The following is a 21,743-nucleotide window of genomic DNA, read 5'->3' on the forward strand; positions in this document are numbered from 1 at the left end:
TCTCTTCTCAGCTGAAGTCAAACACACAAGGATCTTTCTCATGTTCCTGTTCATGTTAAGACCAGACCAGCCAGGGGAAGCAGGCCACCCTGGGGAAGAGGCTGTGTTCCACTTCTACAGCCAGCGTCTTGTCTAGTCCTGACCAAGCTGAATAGCAATTGTCCTGATACTGCCTTTTGTACAATGGCAACACTAGGGCCACTGCCTCGAGGCCCCTGTGCCCACCTGTGGCATGCTCCTGATGGGCCCTTATCTAACCAGCAGCTGGCCTCCATGCCAGGGAGACCTGGGCGCCCCAGGGAACAACAGAGCAGGGCCACTTACCTTTGACCCCGACCTGGCGATGGTCCCCAGGTTGGACACCAGCTCCTCCCGGGTCATCCCGATGCCAGTGTCCTGAGGAGAAAGACCAGGTGGCATGCTGAGACACAGGTCACGGGAGAAAATCCTTGCCAAGGATCTATTTGATGAAAACGCTTGGATGCATATTTAGTGTGAACAAAGAGCTCTCAGAGCCCAACAGTAAGAATGCAAGCAATTGGTGCAAACAAGTGAAACATTCATTCACAAACAGGTATGCAAATGATATGGCATCAAAACCAAGGAAATCTTAGCAACCTTCACGGTCACGGACTAGAGCAGCAAGTCTGAACAGCCAAGACTAGAAGACACTGTGGCCTTACGGTAGGTCAGCTGACTGCTGCTGCCCACATCCCAGGGAAGCTGGCACTGAGTGCAAGGCCACTCTGCATCAAGATGGGCACTGAGATACAAGACACGGGAAAACTGCGGCCAGAGAGCAAAGCTGCTCCCGGTCCTGCGGGTCAGGGCTGCAGCGCCGGCTCAGTCCCAGCACCTTAACTTCTGATTCTGTTTCCTGCCAAGGCATCCCAAGGGGCAGCAGATGATGGCTCAAGAGCTTGGGTCCTTGCACTCACCTGGGACACACACAGTGTTCCAGGCTCCTGGCTATCGTGAGCAGAGTGTGAACTGATGGACAAGACGATCTCCCCGACCACCTCTTGTTCATATCTCCTTCCCCACCTCTCAGTCCCTCTGCCTTACAAGTGAATAAAAGCTAGGTGAGCACTGGGCTTAGCAATTAAGATTCCAGTTAAGACGGGGCTGGTGCCATGGCTCAACTGGCTAATCCGCTTCTTCCTGCACTCCCCAGCATCTCACACAGGTGCCAGTTTGAGTCCCGCTGCTCCACTTCCAATCCATCTTATGGCCTGAGAAAGCAGTGATAACTCTGCATTCATGCGGGAGACCCAGAAGAGGCTCTTGGCTTCAGATTGGCTCAGGAAAAACAAAACAAAACAAAAAACAGATTAGCTCAGGAGCCAATCCATTACAGGCATGTGGAGAGTGAACCAGTGATGGAAGATCTTCCTGTCTTCTCTGTAAATCAATCTTTGAAATAAAAATAATTACATCTTAAAAAAAATATTCCAGTTAAGATGCCTGTGTTGTGGGACAATGGCTAAAGCTACCACTTGTGACAGCAGCAGCACATGTGGGTACCAATGGGAGCCCATGCTGCTCCACTCTTGATCCAGCTCTCTGCTAATGAGCCCGTAAAACTGCAGAAGATGGTCCGAGCAACTGGGCTCTAAAATTAACGAGGGAGACATGGATGAAACTCCTGGTTCTGCCTGTCCCAGCCCTGGCTGTTACGGCCATTTGGTAAATAGATTTGCAGATGAAAAAGTCTCTAACTGTGACTTTCAATAAATCTTGAAAAAAAGAGAAAAGAGAGAGAAAGATGAAAGAGGGGGAGGAAGAAAGAAAAGAGAGACGAGAGGTAAGATGCTGCATGTCCTGAGAGGCTCCTGGGTTCCCTTCCTGCGCAGCCCAGGAAAGGACACTTGAGGCTCATGTAACTGGGTCTCTACCACCAAGAAGGGACCTGGACTTCCTGGATCTGGCCCCCATCCAGGCCTGGACACTGTAGGTATTGAGAGTGAATGAGAAAATGGGCAATCTCTGCTTCTCAAATTAAAAAGAACAGAGGAAACTGGGTGTCAGAGGGCACACTCCTTCAAAGTTAACATAAATCTTAGAAGTGTTCTTTGTGCAGGCATCCCATTGGCACTGGTTGGAGATCCAGCTGTTCCACTTCTAATCCAGCTTCCTGCTAAGGTGCCTGGCAATGCAGCAGAGGACGGCTTGCAAGCGTGGGTCCCTGCACCCATGCAGCTGACCCAGAAGTTCCTGGCTCTTGAATAGCCCAGTTTAGGCCTCTGTGGAGTGAATCTGCAGACTGGCAATTCTCTCTCTCTCTCTCTGAGGCTCTGCCTTTCAGGTAAGTAAATACGTCCTTAAGAAAACAAAATGTAAGGGCCCGGCATGGTGGCCTAGCAGATAAAGTCCTTGCCTTGAGAGTGCCAGGATTCTATGTGGGCACTGGTTCTAATCCCGGTGGCCCTACTTCCCATCCAGCTCCCTGCCTGTGGTCTGGGAAAGCAGCTGAGGACGGCCCAAAGCCTTGGGACCCTGCACCCACATGGGAGACCGGAAGAGGCTCCTGGCTTCAGATTGGCTCAGCTCCGGCCGTTGTGGTCACTTGGGGAATGGATCATCAGACAAAGATCTTCTTCCCTGCCTCTCCTCCTCTCTGCATATCTACCTTTCCAATAAAAATAAATCCAAAAAAAGTTTTTATATGTTAAGAAAGACAAAACCAACTAGCAAGGGTAGTTAGTTAAGTGGTCAAGCATTCAGAAGCACATGGGGAAGACAAACTTCCCAGCCAGTGACCTGGGACAAGCCCCGCCTCCCACATCTGCTCTGAGGAACCTCAATGAGCATGGAAGAAGAATGGGACACTCCTTCAGCTGCCCAGCCCTGTGCACATGGCCAGCACAGCTCCCAGAAAAGCTAAGGCAGGAACCCAATCCCAATCCAGGCCTCAACAAGCAGCCTGTGTGCACGACAAAGGGGGCTGGGCCTGACTCACTCCCCCAGAGAGGAGACAAAAACTCCCTGATGAACCCCCAACTACCAGAGTCCCTCTTCTCTACACGAGTGCACGTGGCATGGAAACACTCACTCGGCACAGCCTTAAAAACGAATCAGCAAAAGGGGCAGGTGTTTGCCTAGTGGTTAAAATGCTCATGTCCTAGGGGCCAACACTGTGACACACCAGACAAAGCTCCCCACTAATGCATCTGGGGAAGCAGTAGAAGATGCCCCAAGTCCTTGAGCCCCTGCACACACACAGAGGAAGACGCCCCAAGTCCGTGAGCCCCTGCACACACACAGAGGAAGACGCCCCAAGTCCGTGAGCCCCTGCACACACACAGAGGAAGACGCCCCAAGTCCGTGAGCCCCTGCACACACACAGAGGAAGACGCCCCAAGTCCTTGAGCCCCTGTACACACACAGAGGAAGACGCCCCAAGTCCGTGAGCCCCTGCACACACACAGAGGAAGACGCCCCAAGTCCTCGAGCCCCTGTACACACACAGAGGAAGACGCCCCAAGTCCGTGAGCCCCTGCACACACACAGAGGAAGACGCCCCAAGTCCTTGAGCCCCTGTACACACACAGAGGAAGACGCCCCAAGTCCTCGAGCCCCTGCACACACACAGAGGAAGACGCCCAAGTCCTCGAGCCCCTGTACACACACAGAGGAAGACGCCCCAAGTCCTCGAGCACCTGTACACACACAGAGGAAGACGCCCCAAGTCCGTGAGCCCCTGCACACACACAGAGGAAGACGCCCCAAGTCCTTGAGCCCCTGTACACACACAGAGGAAGACGCCCCAAGTCCGTGAGCCCCTGCACACACACAGGAGATCTGGATGAGGCTCCTGGCTTTAGCCTTGCCCAGTCCTGGCTGCTGTGGTCACTTGGGGAACGAGCGTTTCAAATTAACAAACAAAATACAGCTAACACCAAGGTTTAAACACATTAATAAACACACCCACACAAAATTCTACATGGATGAATGTTCCAGTGCTCTCAGCCCCTATCTCTGGCAGCTGGAATTTCATTTTTCTGCCTACCTGTGCCTTCCACAGTCTCTAGAATGAAGGAGTACTCTTCAGAGTAAATGGAAGTGTTACCAGAGCAGCTGGACTGCCACTGTGTCCTTGACAGCCTGAGCATGTCAGAAGGCAGGGGCCAGCACTGCTAAGTCAGCCAGCAGCCACCCTGTGCGAGCAGGCTGGTGTCCCAAGGGGCTGCAGTGAGTACCTGGATGGTGATGGTCCCTTTCTCGGCATCTGTCTGCAGGTGAATCTCCATGTCTGGCAGCGCCTGGCCATCAGACACCAGCTTGTGCCGCAGTTTTTCCAAGGCATCACTGGCATTGGAGATCAGCTCCCGTATGAACACCTATGGGACCAGAGCAGGGGTGAGGTGTGAATAACGTGGCCAACACACAGGCCATCTGGCCATGCACACCATAGTGCTGCTGAGGGCAGAGGAGCAAATCCAGGCGAGGGGCACGAAGACGTCATGCAGTTCCAGAAGGTGCACACTGCTCAGCCTGACTCTGCCTCTAAGTCCCTGCCATGCATCCTTTCAGGATCTTCCAGGACCATTGCCTTTCCAACTCCTGCACAATGAGAACACAGCAGTCCCACAGCTATCCCCATGTCCTGCAGGGAGGGCATCAGAGAGCAGATCTGTCACCCCGCACAGAGAAAGACTCGGGGGTCTGGAAAAGCCTGGCTGGAACAGCCTCGCTGAGTGTGGGTTAGAGAGGCAAAGGCGACTCAGCAGGGGCCGCAGTCACTGGGCTCCATGCACACAGGACCTAATGGCACAAGACGGGGAAGCAGCCCCTGCCAAGCCCTCAGGTTTTGCTCTGAGCTGCCGCAGCAGCCAGGTCCAATCTAGCCATCCACATCCTGGTGCCCTTGGTGGGTACTCACCTCCTCAAAGACCTCCCCTGGAAACACCCTTGCTAACATCTGCAGGCAGCAGCTGCACCAGGCCAACAGTGGATGGACTCACAGGGCCCCAGCCTGCTGCTTAGGAGATTGTAAAATGGTCGGGAGCGTGTGTCTGGTGAAATGTTAAGATGTCCCCCAGGCACTGCCTGCCTGTGAGTCCCGGTTCTGCTGCCCAATTGCAGTTTCTTGCTACACAGCTCAAGCAACTTGGGCACCTGCCACCCATGTGGGAGACCTGGATTGAGTTCCCAACCCCCAGCTCTGGCCTGGCTCAAATTCAGGCTAGTCGCAGGTATTTGGATAGTGAACCAGCACATGGCACGCAGGTCTGTCTCTAAGATTAATCAATTAATTCCAAGAGTGGATCTGGTCCCCAAAATACATCTGGCTATGTTTACCAATAAAACTGGCAGACTTTGGTAAAAAGAAGAAAAAAAAGTTCTGGTGGCAGCTCACGATGACAGTGCCCTGCGGCTGGCAGCTCTGGCACCTCCTCAAATGATGGAAGTGGTTTTGCCATAGGAACTGACACCAGGGCCCGTACCTCTTTCTCTGAGTACAGGGAACGGGCAACGATGTCCAGAAGCTTCTTGGTCTCTGCCTGGAATTCGTGTTTGGAAACAGAACCTGGTAATGAATCACAGACACCATCAGCAAAATCTAATTTCTATTTTTGTGGAAGATCATGCTATGTTGCATTCACAACATTTCTGAAAGGAATGCACACAAAAGCCACGGGCAAGCTCCATTTCCCACCAAAGCGCGTGGCAGGAGACTCCAGCTGGCACTGGCAACCAGACCCTAAACTTGGCCTTCAGAAAGCCATTTGCCAATTTTAAAACTGAAATACCAGAAAACCTCACTTCTCGATGTCAGATCCTGCCGCCGTCGTCTCACTTAAAGCCAGGGCTGGCTCTGAGTGCTGCTTTTGTACACTTGGGGGAGGGGGCTGGCAACCGGCTCACAGTTCACCCCTGCAGGCCCACGGCCAGCTGCCTGATGGCTTGCAGATGTGCGGGCGCCACCGCGCCGCAGGCCCGCACGCCACCAGCAGAGGGCGCGAGACGCACGGGGACAGAGCCAGGCTCCCGGCAGGCACGGAAATGGAGGCTGCGCCCCGTCTTAGTCACCCTCCGCCCAGCTCAGCAGCCCGAAATACCGTGCACGCTCTCCGTGCTGCCGACGCCGGCCCGCGGGTGCTCCTCCTCCTCGCCCTCTGCAGCGCGAGTGCTCAGCCGCCTGCTCGAGGGAACGCTAAACGCCAGGTGTCGCCGTGGGCTCGTGAGCTGGACCGGGGCTCTCCAAGGACACAGAATCGTTCCTCCTCAAGAGACAGGCAGAAAGAATGAGATGACATCAACATGAGAAGCCACCTTCACCGTCCCAGTCTGCAGTCATGTCGGCTGGACTTGTGCAAGGGCTTGCTGATGCCCAGCGCAGGCGCTGGAGCCCCCAGGGTGGGGTGTGGACCCAAGGGGCACACTAGTGCCGGGATCAGGAGCTGAGCTTTGGCAGCGGCCCTGAGCTGCAGGAGACCTGCCCGGGGAAGAAGGAGAAGGCTGAACTCGGGGCATGGCCACTGCACCTGGGGTCCCTTCCCATCGACTCCCTGAAGCTCCACCAACAACTCCCATATGCCCTGCCAGTGGAAAGGACAGAGCCATTGGTCTACACGGCCTTCATCCCAGCAGCATCCACGACAGCCCCTCCCCAGCCCCCGGCCCAGCCCCTCACCGCACCACACCTCGCTGTCCACAGCACTCCAGGCCTGGGTCCATCCCTACCATGGCGGCGTGTATTCCACTCCCCCCATCAGACATTCCTGGAAACTCCAAAACCCTGCCTTCCACTCCTCACCAGCAGCTGTGCGAAGCCCCCAGTGCCCACAGCTAGATCCACACTGACAGCCCCATGCACAGGCCTGCGAAGGTCTGGTAAACCCACCCAGGGAAGCTGGGATGCTGGCTTTCCTATCAAAGCCATTCTAGGTCCATGCCATCAGTTTAAGAGCCCAGTGGGAGGGATTCATGGAATGATCCGATGCCCTCACCACAGTCTGCTAGCACCACTCAACCTCACCACCTCCTTATTCCCCCCACAAGCACCCACTCTCAACCCCAAAGTGAAGAAGAGGGCATAAGAAGCTGAGCAGCAGGGGCCCGGCGCGGTGGCGCAAGTGGTTAAAGGTCCTCGCCTTGCACGCCCGGGATCCCATATGGGCGCCGGTTCTATCCTGGCAGCCCCGCTTCCCTTCCAGCTCCCTGCCTGTGGCCTGGGAAAGCAGTCGAGGACGGCCCAAGGCTTTGGGACCCTGCACCCGCGCGGGAGACCCAGAGGAGGCTCCTGGCTTCGGATCGGCATAGCATCGGCCCGTTGCGCTCACTTGGGGAGTGAATCATTGGACGGAAGATCTTCCTCTCTGTCTCTCCTCTCTGTATATCCGCCTTTCCAATGAAAAAATAATAAAAATAAATCTTTAAAAAAAAAAAAAAAAGCTGAGCAGCAGAGGCCAAAAGTGCCAAAGATTATGTTAGTGGACAGAACTAATAAAGATGTGATTCGGGTTGGCTCAACTTCCAACAATGGCTGCCTGCTGAGGTGTCAGACACACTCAACCACAGGATCTGTCCCTACCTTTCTCCATTACCTAAAGGAAAAACCACAAACCTCAAGCCCAGGCTACAAAGTCTCAGACCATCTGGTGGCCTGAGGTCACATCAAGCAGGAACAAGAGTAAGAATGTGGCACCACACGCCCATCTACTCCCATGCTCCTGCTGCTTCCCTGCCCTGACTCATGAATGGTGTCAGGCCTTTCTGGGGTGTCCCCTCCGCAAATGCCCAGCTCCTGCAGTCTACAGCAATCTCTTCATGCCATGAATTCCCAGCACTGTTGCTCACTCAAGCTGCTGCTAAGTGCCAACTGGCGGAGCTTCTTCCACCGCTGCAACACATCAGGGCACGACAAGCTCATGGTCTTTGCTGACGAGCGGGGTGAAAGCAAGGATGCCCCAGTTCCTACGTGTACACACAAGCACTTACAGAGCCGAGCTCTTGGTGGAAAACAGTAATAACGCAGCAACAAGCAGGACGCAGGGCTAGGAGTCCAACATGGGAACCAAATCAGCGTACAGTTATCTTTCTCCTAACTTCCTTGAGATGAGTTTATGGTAGTTGCTGTCTACAGGTGCATGTGGTATGCATGACAAATGGAGTTGGGAAGAAAATGCACCTTACACAAGGTTCTTACTTTTTATAGGAACAATTGCAATGTAATTTGAAACATAGGGAAAAGCTAAGGATCCATTTTGCAATCATCACGGTAACGAGTAAAACAGCGTGGCAAAGTAGAACAGCTGAGTGTAAGAGAACTAGAAAACCGTAGACACATAAAATACATGGACTGGATCCAAAGGAAGGTGGAAAAGCCAGTTCCAGGACACCACACACAAGAGTAGGGAGGTCACGACCAATCCTGGGGACAGCAGAACTGAGCCCAAGTCCATGCCAAGCCATTTGACGACACGGATGAAACCGACAAATTCCTTCCTGGTTCATGTACTTGAAAAAGCAGCAGAGGATGGCCCAAGTACCTGCGCCCTGACAGCCATCAGACCCAGCTGTAGCTCCAGGCTTCTGGCTCTGGCCACACCCAGCTCCAGCTATAACAGCTATCTTGGAGCAAACCACCAGAAGGAAGTTCTTTTCCCTAACTATACCTTTTAAGTAAATAAATATTTTTTTTTTTTAAATCACGGTTCTAGGACTAGAATTTATACTGATGAATTCTATCAAACTATGAAGAAGAAATAAGTCATTTTTAAAATTTATTTTTTGGAAAGGTAGATTTACACAGAGAAGGAGAGACAGAGAGAGAGAAAGAGAGAGATCTTCCATCTGCTGGTTCACTTCCCAGTGGCCACAATAGCTGCAGTTGAGCCAAAGCCAGGAGCCCGGAGTTCCCTCTGGGTCTCCTACACAGGTGCAGGGTCCCAAGGCTTTGGGCCGTCCTCGACTGCTTTCCCGGGCCACAGGCAGGGAGCTGGATGGCAAGTGGAGCTGCCGGGACGTCAACTGGTGCTCCAGTGAGATGCTGGTGCCACAGGAAGAGGCTTAGCCAATTGAGCCATCACACCAGCCACAAGGGGTGGGGGAGGGGAGTTCTCATACTAATTTTCTCAGAAAATAAAAAAGGAGTATGTTCCCACAAGTTTTGAGGACAGAAAGAGCCTAATATCAATACCTGAAAGGCACAAAACAGACATAAAAACCCTTAATAAAATACTAGCAAAAAATTGAGGAAGAAACAAAATTATATCAAAATCAAGCTAGGAATGCAGTCTAGTTTGACAATGACCCATCATCCATCAGAAAGTGAAGTTGACAACACACCAATATGCAGAACCAGGCTTGCAAACCAGGAAGCTGTTGAGCAGCCGGTATCAGTGGTGGGGGACAGTAGACACTAGGGGATGCAGTCCAACACCCTCTCTAGTTTTTTTTTTAACTGGAAAGTCAGATATACAGAGAGGAGGAGAGGCAGAGAGGAAGATCTTCTGTCTGTTGATTCACTCCCCAAGCAGCCGCAACGGCCAGAGCTGAGCTGATCTGAAACCTGGAGCCCAGAGCTTCTTCTAGATCTCCCACACGGGTGCAGGATCCCAAGGCCTTGGGCCGTCCTCCACTGCTTTCCCAGGCCACAAGCAGGGAGTTAGATGGGATGCAGGGCTGCTGGGATACAAACTGGTAACTATATGGGATTCTGTCATGTGCTAGGAGAAGACTTTACCCACTAGGCTACTGTGCTAGGAGAGGACTTCAGCCACTAGGCTACTGTGCCAGGCCCTCAACTTTAGATATTTTAAAGGAAACAAGAAGCTCAAATATTTATAGGAAATTCCCCAACTGTGAATATTCGCAGTTAATTTTTAACATTTAGACCAAACAAAATGTGTATATAGTCCAGAATAAGTCCTCAAATGTTTACGTGCAATTCTTTTCGAATCTAGAAAGTCTTATTAATGAGCAAATTTACCAGCAAAGAGATAAAAAGTTCAATGCTTCCAAGTTCATACTTCTGTTTGGTAGAAATAAGGCAATAGGACAGGGGCCAGAGAGATGGCTCAACTGGCTAACCCTCTGCAAATGACAACATCCCATTCAGGCACTAGTTCAAGTCCCGGCTGGCCCACTTCCCATCCAGTTCCTTGCTTACAACCTGGGAAGGCAGTGGAGGATGACCCAAAGTCTGCATGGGAGACTCAGAAAGAAGCTCCTGGCTCCACACTGGCTCAGCTCTGGCCACTGGGTTACATGGAGAATAAACCAGTGGATGGGAAAATCTTTTTTTTGGTCTCTCCTTCTGTCAGTTTGCCTTTCCAATGAAGACAAATCTTTTTTTTTTCTTTAAGTTTGCAAAGCAATATTTATTTAACGAGAAGAGAAAGTGGCTCCTGCCCTAGTGGCAGAAGAGGGCTCCGAGGCAGGGAAGACCCTAGATCTGTTGCCATAGTAGCAGGAGAGGAATCCAAGGAAAGAAAGAGGAAAAAAAAAAGGAAAAAAAGAAATATTTAAAAAAGAAAACACAAGGAAAAAAAATTTTTTTTCCCATTTATTTGAAAGGTGGAGATACAGAAAGAGACAGATATACCGGGTCACTCCCCAGATGTATGCAATGGCCAAGGCTAGAGTAGGTTAAAACCAGGAGCCCAGCATCCAGTGCGTGTGATCCTGTTACAGGAGCCAGCAGCACTGCCTCCCAGGGCCTGCATCAATGGGGGGTGGGGGGGGGGGGGGGTGGGGTGGGGTGTGTGTGTGTGTGTGTGTGTGTGTGTGTGTGTGTGTGTAGCTGATGCAAACACCCTAACCCAAAGATGCACACCCTACTTGAGCAAAGTAAAAACCTTCTACTCATCTCTCTCTCTCTCTCTCACACACACATACGCACACACACCATGGGTCATGATGCACCAAACAGTGCACCTCAGACTGAGAGATAACGTTAGCAACAGGGGTAACTGAAAAAACAAAAAAAGAGTAACATCCATAAATACCTACAAAAAGCACAGAACAACACAACCAATCCAGAAGAACATAGGAAAAAAAATCCAGCATTTCACAGCAAACAAATGGTCAATCACCAAAACCAAAGATGTGAACTTGATTAGTACTCAATTAAATGCAATTAAAGCCATAACTAAACATTTCTGTAAAGAGAGTACACTGACAAATTGGAAGGTGGTGGTGTGGGGGTCCCACCCGGGATGGGAACAACGGTCACGACCTGCTCTGAAAACAGTCAGACCCTAACCCTGCGGCAATCACTTCCAAGCCCGGGACCCTGGTGAAGCAGGTGCATCTAGAAAGTAGGGTGCAATGCTCACTCGAACAGAAGCCCTCCTGGCAAACAGTGCAATATCCATCAACTGTCAGAGTGGGAGACCACACACAGTGATGGATGATCTTTCAGACATAACACTGTCTCTAGCTACACATACACTTCGTACATTTTCTGATATTTAGTTCACCTTTAACCACAGACACCAGATATGACCTAACACTCACACACACACAAAGATGGAGGTCTGACAACACTGCACACAGCACGGGAGAAACTTGCAGATCCTGGTGCTAGGGTGCAATGTGACACAGCTCTCATACTCAGCAAGTTGTAGCACAACACATCACCCAGCAGCTCGTTTAGATGCATGCTGGACATGAAAAACCCCTGGTCCAGCCACACAGAGGACAAAGCTGTGAAAACTACTCAGCTATAGCGTGAGCACAAATAAAGGCAAAAAAACCACCATGACCAAAGCAAGCAAGTCAGAAGCCAGTTTTGTGGTGTTACCAATTAACTGCCACCTGCCAACATCCCACATAGGAAATTCATTTCCAATCCACCTTCCCACTAACATCTACAAGGCAGGAGACGATATTTTGAGCACTCGGGTCCCTGTTACCCTTGGGAGTCCTAGATGGAGTCCCAGGCTCCTAGCTTTGGCCTGGCTCAGCAACCACCGTTACATGCATTTGGGAAGTGAACCAGTGGATGAGAGGTCCTTCTCTGTAACTATGTGTTTTGAGTAGATTAAAAATGTTTTCTAAAGAGTCACAGGGCGGGCTTTGCACAATAACCTAGTGGCTAAAGTCTTTGCCTCACACGCGCCAGGATCCCATATGGGCGCCCATTCATATCCCAGCATCCCCACTTCCCATTCAACTCCCTGCTTGTGGCCTGGGAAAGCAGGAGAGGACGGCCCAAAGCCTTGGGACCCTGCACCCACGTGGGAGACCCGGAAGAAGCTCCTAGCTCCTGGCTTCGGATCGGCGCAGCACCGGCCATTGTGTTCACTTGGGGAGTGAATTAGCAGACAGAAGATCTTCCTGTCTCTCCTCCTCTCTGTATATCTGACTTTCCAATACAAATAAAATAAATGTTTAAAAAAGAAAAAAGTCACAATGCAAGACCATTGCTCCTTCCAGGACAAGAAGTGGACTAAGTCAGTCTGGGCCAAGGACTCACTGGTGTGTGCAAGATCTGCCATTGGGAGGAAGGTCTGACAGAGCAGCTTGGGGAACTCCTTTGTCAGGATGCAGTCCCTGCAAGTGAGTGTAGTGACCAAGGCTGGGAACAACCCAGACCAGGCCAGGTTACTATACCTGCCAGCATATGTGTAGGTCAGGTCTGGTGGCAGGCCAGGCTAGGCCAGTTCATAACACCCACTGGCAGATCTGAGAACCAGGACAGGATGCAGGATAGGCTGAGTCAGACCATAACACCAGTCAGTCCACATAGGGCAGAGACTGGAAGCTCAGGGCTGGGCTAGGCGATGGCACCCACCACAATGAGGTAGAACTGGGGGCGGGGAAGGCCAGACCAGACTTGGCTGCAGCACCCACCATCATATGTGAGACCAGCAGGTAGGGGTGGCAAGCCCAGTAAGCAGGCTGTGGGGGTCTCTCCTGCTGGGTCGCTGCTCCCACTGGTGAGTGTGAGTACTGGAACTCGGGTAAACCAGGTTGGGCAGTGTTATACCCTGTTGGCCTGCATGTGAACTGGGTTGGGGGAAAGCCAGGCTGGGCTAATACACTGTATCCACTGGTGCATGCATAAGCCAGAGTAGGTGCAGGCTGGCTGGGCTCTGCTGCAGCATCAACTGGCAAATGCTGGGACAGGGTGGGGGGGAAGGAGTGGGAGCAAGTCCTGTCAGGTAAGATTGCAAAACCACCTGATGACTGCAAGATCTGGGCCTGGGCCCCTTAGGGAAACTGTGGGCACGTCTCTGATGGGTGAGCATGAGAATCAGGGCTGGAAGCAGGTCTGGCTAGTTAGGCGGTGGTACCTTCTGGCATGAATGTGAGATGGATAGTGGGGTCAGTTGGATTTGAGCTAAGTTTCAACACCCACTGATGTATACAAGAGCTGAATAGGATATGGGACAGACTGGGCCAGTCTGCTGCATACACTGGCAAGCAGAGCAACCAGGGCTGGGATTAGGTCCATGGGGATCATCTGGGGTTGCTCCGACCTGGCTGCAGGTCCTGTTGGTGAATGTGAGAGCTGAGTTGGGTTAGGCTGCAGCATCCACTGTTTTACGTTAGAGACAGGGTTATGTAAGAGAACTCACCTAGCAATTACAACTACCAATGTGTGTTTAGGCTGACATGAGTGATGGACTGAGCCAGACCCCATAGTGGCAATCACACACGAGTTGGGTCTGGGATTATTTTTCTGTGGGGATCACAGAACTAAACAGCTGGATACAGAACTCCAACCATGGGGAGGATTGCATGTGTCAGAACTGAATCTCCTAAGTGGCTCAGATGGAGCAGTGGATAGCAGGCCCAGATGCACAGGGAGGATGTGGCAGTCCTTTGGGGCCTGCAGAGAACATCTGGCAACATTTCAGAGGAAGAAGAGCAGAACAAACTGCTCAACTACCCCAGCCAAGCGCTGACAGCAAATATCTGGGCAAATGGAGACTATGGAGTGGACTCTGTCAGCAGATGGACCTTGAAAGGATTTCCTCATCCTTGGATCAGCGATATGGACAGCATCTCAACATCACCGAAACCACTTGAGCAGACCCCTCAGAGCAGGCCCCAGACTGAGGACTCTGGGATGGCATTAGGTGGCTGTTCCCCATGCCTGGGTATTGCGGTGGTAGGGGGGCTACGTATGGCTTCTCCCATAATTTCCCCCCTTTCCCAGATACAGGAGGAAGAGGGGGGAAGATTTGAAAACAATGGGCCCGGCATGAGTGCATAATAGTTAAGGTCCTCGCCTTGAATGCCCGGGATCCCATATGGATGCCGGTTCTAATCCCAGCAGCCCCGCTTCCCATCCAGCTCCCTGCCTGTGGCCTGGGAAAGCAGTGGAGGATGGTCCAAGACTTTGGGACCCTGCACCCGCGTGGGAGACCTGGAGGAGGCTCCTGGCTTCGGACTGGCATAGCACCAGTTGTTGCAGCCACTTGGAGAGTGAACCAGCAGATGAAGATCTCTTTCTGTTTCTCTAATTCTGACGTTGAAGTAAAAATAAATAAGTCTTAAAAAAAAAAAAGAAGACTCAAGAGAAAAATGGCAAGTTCACAATAAATAAGCTGACAAAAGGCTCTAGATGAAAAAAAGTTTCACTACAGTCACAACTGAAGAAAGGCATTGTCACAGCCAAACCGACCCAGCTCTTTATAATGCTGACATTCTAGCACTGGTAAGGCTGTGAGAACCAGCTGAAGTACTGTGGTTTATCAACAGTCTGTTCCTTCCAAGAACCCATCAGGAGAGGGAGCTTACGGAAGCTTACCTAGAACCCTACACTGGAACCCTAGGACTCCAGGGGTCAACAGGAACAAGCCCAGGATGAGCCATGAAAAAACATGCCGTGTGGACACACAGAGCAGCCCCCGGCCCCCAAGACACCCTCTGCTTCTCTCCTGGGGAAGGCAGGTGTGGGCACACATGGCTGAGGGAAGAGGAGGTCCTCACGGCCAGCTTCCATGCCCTGGGAGGCAGCCCTGCATCCTCACTGATGAAAACCCACACGCAGTCAGCATCCCCATCACCGCCTGGCTCTCTCTGATCTCTCACCCCAAAGGCACACAGCGCCCATGGGAAGGGCTCCCCAGCGGTCCTGTTGGCCTTCTGCCCCACTCAGGATGCAACAGATTGTCCCCTGGTTAGCTCCTTCCCTGCTGCCCGAGGACCCACAGCAACTCCCCACCTGCTTTACTCTTCAGGGCCACCCACTGCAGGGGCGTCACCAAAGTAGGGCTCCCCAAGCACTGTGAACAACCAGAGGGGCCACAGGGAGCTCGTTTTTCTGTTTTCCCGCCAGTAACTGTTAAACAAGCCCTTCACATACAATACACTTACTTTTCTCAGAGGGTACAGCCAATTAATAGTGTTTTTCAAACCTCAGGCCAAGGTCAATAGTTAGTGAGCTATGAAACCAATTCAGTTTCAGTGAGTCCACCAGTTCAGTGGGTGGACTCAGAACTGAAGGGAGCCAAGTGCCAAGAAGCACCAGAACGCACAGCGTAACATGGGCAGACGCCTCCAAGACACTTGCAGCTAAACCCGCAGGAGCAGCCACAGGTGTGCCTCCCCCAGCACAGGCCAGGAAAGCCATTTCTCACAAGGCCAGAAGCGTCTGAAACTTTCTTACCTGACATGTCTAAACTTAAAATATCAATGTTTGTAAGTTTAATGTTCTTTAACAGTGCTTCCAAACAGTGGGATGCAGCATTACTGCTCCTCCACACAGTGAAGACACCGCACAGGCAAACACAGAGTCTCCTCCGGCTCCTCAGGCCAGGAGGCTCCTCCCTATTTCACCCGAACTCGCAACCCTCTGCTTGCCAGTCACCTCGGCCAGCCACTCACACTGAAATCCATCCTGTTTCTGGGAGTTTTAGGCAAGAGGTTTACATCATGACACTGTGGAGATCTGCGCATCCCACAGGGTCACTGATTTGTGTCCCGTCGGCTCCTTCTTGATCACCTGGTAGAGCAAGAGAAGATGGTCCAGCTGCCTGGGCCCTGCCCCCCATGAGGGAGACACAGGTGGGGCTCCTGACTCCTGGTTTCAGTCTGGTCAGGCCATTAGAAAATAAGTTAACAGAAGTCAGCTCTCTGACCATCTTTCTCTGATTTTCTTTCTTTTTAAAGATTTATTTTACCACCCCATTATGGATTTTGCTCATAAAAATTTTGTTATTTTACCTAATTTTATTGGAAAGTCAGATTTACAGAAAGAAGGAGAGGATCTTCCATCCACTGATTCACCCCCACAAGTGGCCAAAATGGCCAGAGCTGAGCCAATCCGAAGCCAGGAGCCAGGAGCTTCTTCTGGGTCTCCCACGTGATTGCAGAGTCCCAAGGCTTTGGGCCATCTTCACCTGCTTTCCCAGGCCACAAGCAGGGAGCTAGATGGGAAATGTAACACTCAGGACTTAAACTGGGACTGGTACGCATACGGGATCCTGCAGCATGCAAGGCAAGGACTTTAGCTAGTAGGTTACGGGGCAGTGGTTCATCTGATTTTCAAATGTATAAATAAATCTTCAAATAAGCAAACAAAAAGTAGGTACATATAATCTCCTCCAATTAGACATCAATTCTCCAAGTTCGTTAGCAGAAATAACCAGCCAGACGTGAGCCTCCTGACATCTCTTACTAAATGCTGCACACCTGAAAGTTAGGCTCTGTGGACTCAGAAAAAGCACCTTTGGAACAGTGTCTGACCAGGCTGTTCAAATGCCCACATTTCATTAATTTGAGGGCTGGTCCAGTGGTATAGCAAGTAAAGCTGCTGCCTGCTCTGCATCCATATGGGTGCTAGTTCCAGTCCCAGCTGCTCTGCTTCCTATTCAGCTCCCTGCTAATGTGCCCAGGAAAGCAGCAGAGGCTGGCCCAAGTGCCTGGGCCCATGCACCCTGTGGGAGACCTGGAAGAGGCTCCTTTGGCCTGGCCCAGCCCCAGCCACTGTAACCATTTGAAATATGCAAGATCTGTCTGCATTTTTTTTCAGTTTTTTTCTTAAAAAGATTTATCTATTTTTATTGAAAAGTCAGATTTATAAGGAGATACGAAGAGAAAGATCTTTCACATGCTGGTTCACTCCCCAAGTGGCCAAAATGGCCAGTTACACTGATCCAAAACCAGGAGTCAGGAGCTTCTTCTGGGTCTCCCATGCAGGCGTAGGGTCCCAAGGCCTTGGGCTGTCCTCCACTGCTTTCCCAAGCCACAGGCAGGGAGCCAGATGGGAAGTAGAGCAGTCAGGACTCAAATTGGCACCTATATGGGATCCTAGTGCATGATGCAAGGCAAGGATTTTAACCAGTAGGCTATAGCGCTGGACCCCCCGTCTGCCTTTAAAATAAACAAACAAATCCTTCAGAGTGCCTGGTTTGATTTCCAGCTCTGATTCCTGACCCCAGCATTCCTGCTAAGACAAATCCCAGGAGGCAATGACGATGCTACTGAAGAACCTGAATGGTTTCTGCTTTTGTGATTTCTGTCTTGCTTGGCTGGGGGCTGTGTGAACTCCAGGCCTGACAGTCTACACGACACCCGGCAGGACACCTGGCAGGTCACACAGGCAGAGCACTCCTCAGGAAGGAGGTCCCTGGTGTTAGATAAGACCCACTGTCCTATAGCCCATGAGTCTGTAAGTTGCTTGCTTCACACCCACCAATAGAAGCCTGCCAACTTGTTTTTTTTTTTTTAAGTTAACAGTTAAACTGACCAATCATGACTGTATAATTATATGGAATTGTCCTGAAATGTATAAGAACCCTGTGCTGTTCAACCTCGCTTTTTTTTTTTTCTGCCCTGCTGTTCCTGCTGCAGCCTTGGCTGCAGCTGCCCCTTCCCCCAACAGCCCTGCTGGGCGAGACTGGGGGGTGGACGGGAGACCTAGGTTAACCTGAATAAACTGCCCTTTATGCGTTAGCACCAACTTCAGACTCCTAATGATTTTCTTGGGATCGCAAAATCAGCCATAACACTACAATCACTGCGCTCCTGTCACCAAGAGACCTGAAGAATTACTGGCTCCCAGCTTTATCCCCAAACACTTGGGAAGCTTTGCATGTCTTTTTATCCTTACAATTCATCCACACAAACACACACACATTTTTAAAAGTAGCTTTCTTGTGAAAGCCAAGTGCTCAATAGCATCAAGACGTTGCAGCATGGTGCTTAAAGAAACTTTTAGTTGGCTTCACCATAGAGGACACTGCATGGCTTTGAACCCCTACTGGACACGTGGTTACCGACGCTGAAGATTCACCTGGTGTTCTGACTGCTCCTCCTGAGCTCACCTGCCACATGGTGCTACTACTGCACATTCCCAGGACAAGAGCGTTTTCTTCTCTGCAATTTTCCACCACCCTGCCAAGCTGCAGCTGCTCCCTTCTGGCCAAGGGACTTTCCTTCCATCGCACGTCATCCATTCAGCTGCTAACAAGTTCTGTCCTAACTGGCTACTCCCCTGACAGCTCAGCTAACGCAGGTGCCGGTGTCCTAACCTAGCCCTAGCTCCATCCTAGGGCCTCCTGGAAGCCAAGCTGTGTCTCTCCTGCTGGCTTTAGTCCCAGCGGTGTGACTGTTCACCTGATGCCTGAGCAGCAAGCACTACTTCCTCCATCCTCCAAGAATGGCCTGGGACCACCAGACTCCCCTAGCCTCCCAGAGACCCTCTCAGCCTCACACTTCCCGGCCTGGCCCTGGAGGATGCTGCTGTCAGCTCAGTGAAGTGAGGGGAAAGTGCTGGCTGCAGCTGGCCCCACTCAGGCGCCCCAGTGCACACACCTGTGGCCCGCCCTTTACTTCCTTTGGCTCCTCCATGGGGCAGCTGGGTTGCCAGCCTCAGCCGCTTTGGTGGCCCTAGGGAAAACCTAGCCACCACTCCTGCTAGGCCACACTCACCTGCCCAGGACACTGAGTGGACTAGCTGGCCTCTATTTGGAGAAAACCTCATTAGCCTACTGGCAAGCAGTTAACTTCTGGCGGACTAAATTCTGGTGAGGCTTGATGGCCATTTGTATTTTTGCTGTGCCCAACATGTTTTCCAGATCACCCATGCTCGCTCTGCTTCCTCCATAACGATGACTCCTACCCCAACAGGGCAAAGTTCCGGTGGGCTGCCACTCATGCGCAGAACACTCCTGGCTCCTAACCACCCACCCACCCACAGAATTCCTAATAGAGACACAGTCTGAAGCTGTTCCCCAAGCCCCGAGGCAGTGTCCAACCCCTAGCACACTGCGCTCGCAGACACGGTCCCTACACACCAGCACTGAGGAGATGGGGCACAGCGGCCAGCCTCGGGGCACGTGTCTGCCTGGGCTCCAGTCCTGCTCCCGGCCCCCGACTCCATCACCCTGGAAGGTTCCTGCTGGCTCTTGCCTCCCCATCTGTTGCATCTATCTGGAGTATTAACAAGCAGTTGAGAGCCATGCTGTGTGTACCTATTCAAGACACACTTACTACGATCATGGAATGACAGAGAAAGAGTGAGAGATCTTCTGTGTGTTGATTCAGTGTCCAAGTTCCACCCCTGTGAGTGGCAGCAGCTCAAATACTTGAGCTTTGCAACGCATTAGCAGCGACCGAGCTCAGAAACAGCAGCCAAGACTGGGAACCAACACTCTCACATGAGATACTAATGTTGCCAGGGTGGTTTAACCTGCTGCACCACAGCAGCTGGCCTTATATAAATCACGGCTTTAAATAAAAAGACTAAAAATCATACAAGCTGGTCATGGAAATACATGAAAGAGGATATTTATAAAGCTACATAAAGAGCCACTACACAGGTGATGCACCCATACACACACACAGTACCCACGCAGTACCTCTGTAGACCTGTGCTTTTGAAAGCGTCTACCACACCATGGTGGAGGTGATACGGAAGAGGCAGGCTGTTCACGAGACACAGCAGGCTAAAAGCTTCCCAACGATTCTGCAGGCGTCCACTGCCACCCCGGCTCCCCAACATTCACTCTCACACTCTCTGGAAGCCTCAAGAACTAGCACGCCGGCACAGAGACCAAGCAACACAACGAATTCTGACACAGCCTCGAGTGGGCCCAGTACGCCGACCTCCTTGAGTGAAGAAGCTGCAGCCCCGGCGGGAGCGGGACCCCGCACGCCCGCCCGAGAAGACAGGGCAGGCCAGCGCGGGGCGAGCAGCAGAGCCCGAGGACACGGGCGGGAGCCCCTCGCTCAGCAGGCCTCGGGGTGGGGGTCGGCGGCCAACAGCCCAGCGCCCAGAGCCTCAGCCCACGCTGCCGGGAGAACCAGCGATTTCATGAACCCAGGCGCCCGCCCCACTTGGGGACGAGGAGGGGGCACCGGCCGCGTTTAGGGGAACACACTCAGGGCCACACTCACGACCACCCCCGCCGCGGCTGCACTCTCCGGGGCTGCCTCGCGGACTTGGCCCCGGCCAGACTAAAGCCCGGGGGTCCGTCCCTCAGCGTCGCGCCAACCGCGACCCGAAGCCGACCTCGGTCAGCTCCACGGGGCCTCACAGCTGAGACAGCCCAGCGGGGCCCGGGGCCGCGCGGCGAGCCGCCCCTAAGCTCCCGGGAGGAAAGCGCCTCGGGCCTCTCACCCTGCGGCTCGGACACAGCCCACTGCCCAGCCGCACAGCCTCACCGTCCTCACCTCCCCGGACCGCCGCCGGCACGGGCGCCCGCAAGCAGCGACTCCACCTGAGGAGAACGCGAAGCTCACGCGCCATGGCGTCCTTCGCGAACGCCGCGCGCAGCGTCGAGGGGCGGGCCGGGGGCGGGGCCGGGGCGGGCCTTCCCGGGGCGCGGCGCGGTGACGTCACGGCGCGCACGGGCTGCCCGCCGCGCTGCCTGCGAGGGCGCTCGGGTGGGGCAGGTCCCGCGCCGCGGGGACGGTCGGACCTTGGGGCGGGATCTGCGTGACCTTGGGTCACGTTGACAAGGGCGACGGGTCCTGCTCGGGCAGCCCTGGGTGGGTGAGCCGAAGTGCTGTCTCGGGGTGTCTGGGATGAGGCAGAGGTCAGGACCCACGCGAGATGCGCCAAGAAGGCGCTTGGAAGCCGCAGGGATGGCCTCTGCGCGCTCGCGTGGCTTGCCGGCGGCTTCCTGTCCCCTAGGCCCTGCTAACACCCCCATTCCGACCCCAGACTGTCGCTTGGCTGTTGTGCCTTCCAGGCCGCGTGGTGTCCGCGCCTGTCCGCCACGGCCTCCTCAGGGACGTCAGGGGGACACTGCGGGGTGGAGGTGAGGGAAGGGAAGTGCGGGCTGTGAGGCGCGAGCGGACACTGCCCAGAAAGCAAGGAAAAGGACGCAGGACTTGACCCCGTTCCCAACCTCTTTATATTTAAAAAGATTTATTTTGGGCCTGGCGCGGTAGCTTAGTGACTAAAGTCCTTGCCTTGCACACGCGCCAGGATCCATCATAGGCTCCTGTTGGTATCCTAATGACCCCACTTCCCATCTAGCTCCCTGCTTGTGTCCCGGGAAAGCAGTCAGGGAGAGACCCAGAGGAAGCTCCTAGCTTCTAGCTTCAGATTGGCGCAGCTTCGGCCATTGCGGTCACTTGGGGAGTGAATCATCGGAGGATCTTCCTCTCTGTCTCTCCTCCTCTCTATATATCAGACTTTGCAATAAAAATAAATTAATTAAAAAAAATTTTTTTTTTCTTGAAAGGCGGTCAGAGGATCTTCTGTCAGCTGGTTCACCCCCCAGATGGCTGTGGCTGGTTCAGGCTAGAAGCAGGCACTTCACCCGCTCTCCTGCAGAGGTGGCAGGGGCCTGAGCACGTGGGTCACCCTGTGCTGCCTTTCCCAGGCC

General features: G+C 52.8%; 1 protein-coding gene across 1 annotated transcript in view; it reads right to left on the bottom strand.

Moving 5' to 3' along the window:
* LOC121167817 (heat shock protein 75 kDa, mitochondrial) overlaps positions 1-20,662 on the bottom strand; it is a 33,589-nt gene extending 12,927 nt beyond the window's left edge. The window contains exons 1-5 of the mRNA XM_040997461.1: positions 20,581-20,662; positions 6,063-6,227; positions 5,448-5,530; positions 4,200-4,340; positions 325-396 (exon numbers count right to left, since the gene is read on the bottom strand). Of these exons, the coding sequence (XP_040853395.1) occupies positions 325-396; positions 4,200-4,340; positions 5,448-5,530; positions 6,063-6,227; positions 20,581-20,656 (537 nt within the window). The 5' untranslated portion in view covers positions 20,657-20,662. The remainder of the gene's footprint in view (positions 1-324; positions 397-4,199; positions 4,341-5,447; positions 5,531-6,062; positions 6,228-20,580) is intronic.
* Positions 20,663-21,743: the final 1,081 nt, after the last annotated feature.

Source organism: Ochotona curzoniae, unplaced genomic scaffold (assembly GCF_017591425.1).
Source record: "Ochotona curzoniae isolate NIBS_2020 unplaced genomic scaffold, NIBS_Ocur_1.0 patch433, whole genome shotgun sequence".
Classification (NCBI taxonomy): Eukaryota; Metazoa; Chordata; class Mammalia; order Lagomorpha; family Ochotonidae; genus Ochotona; species Ochotona curzoniae.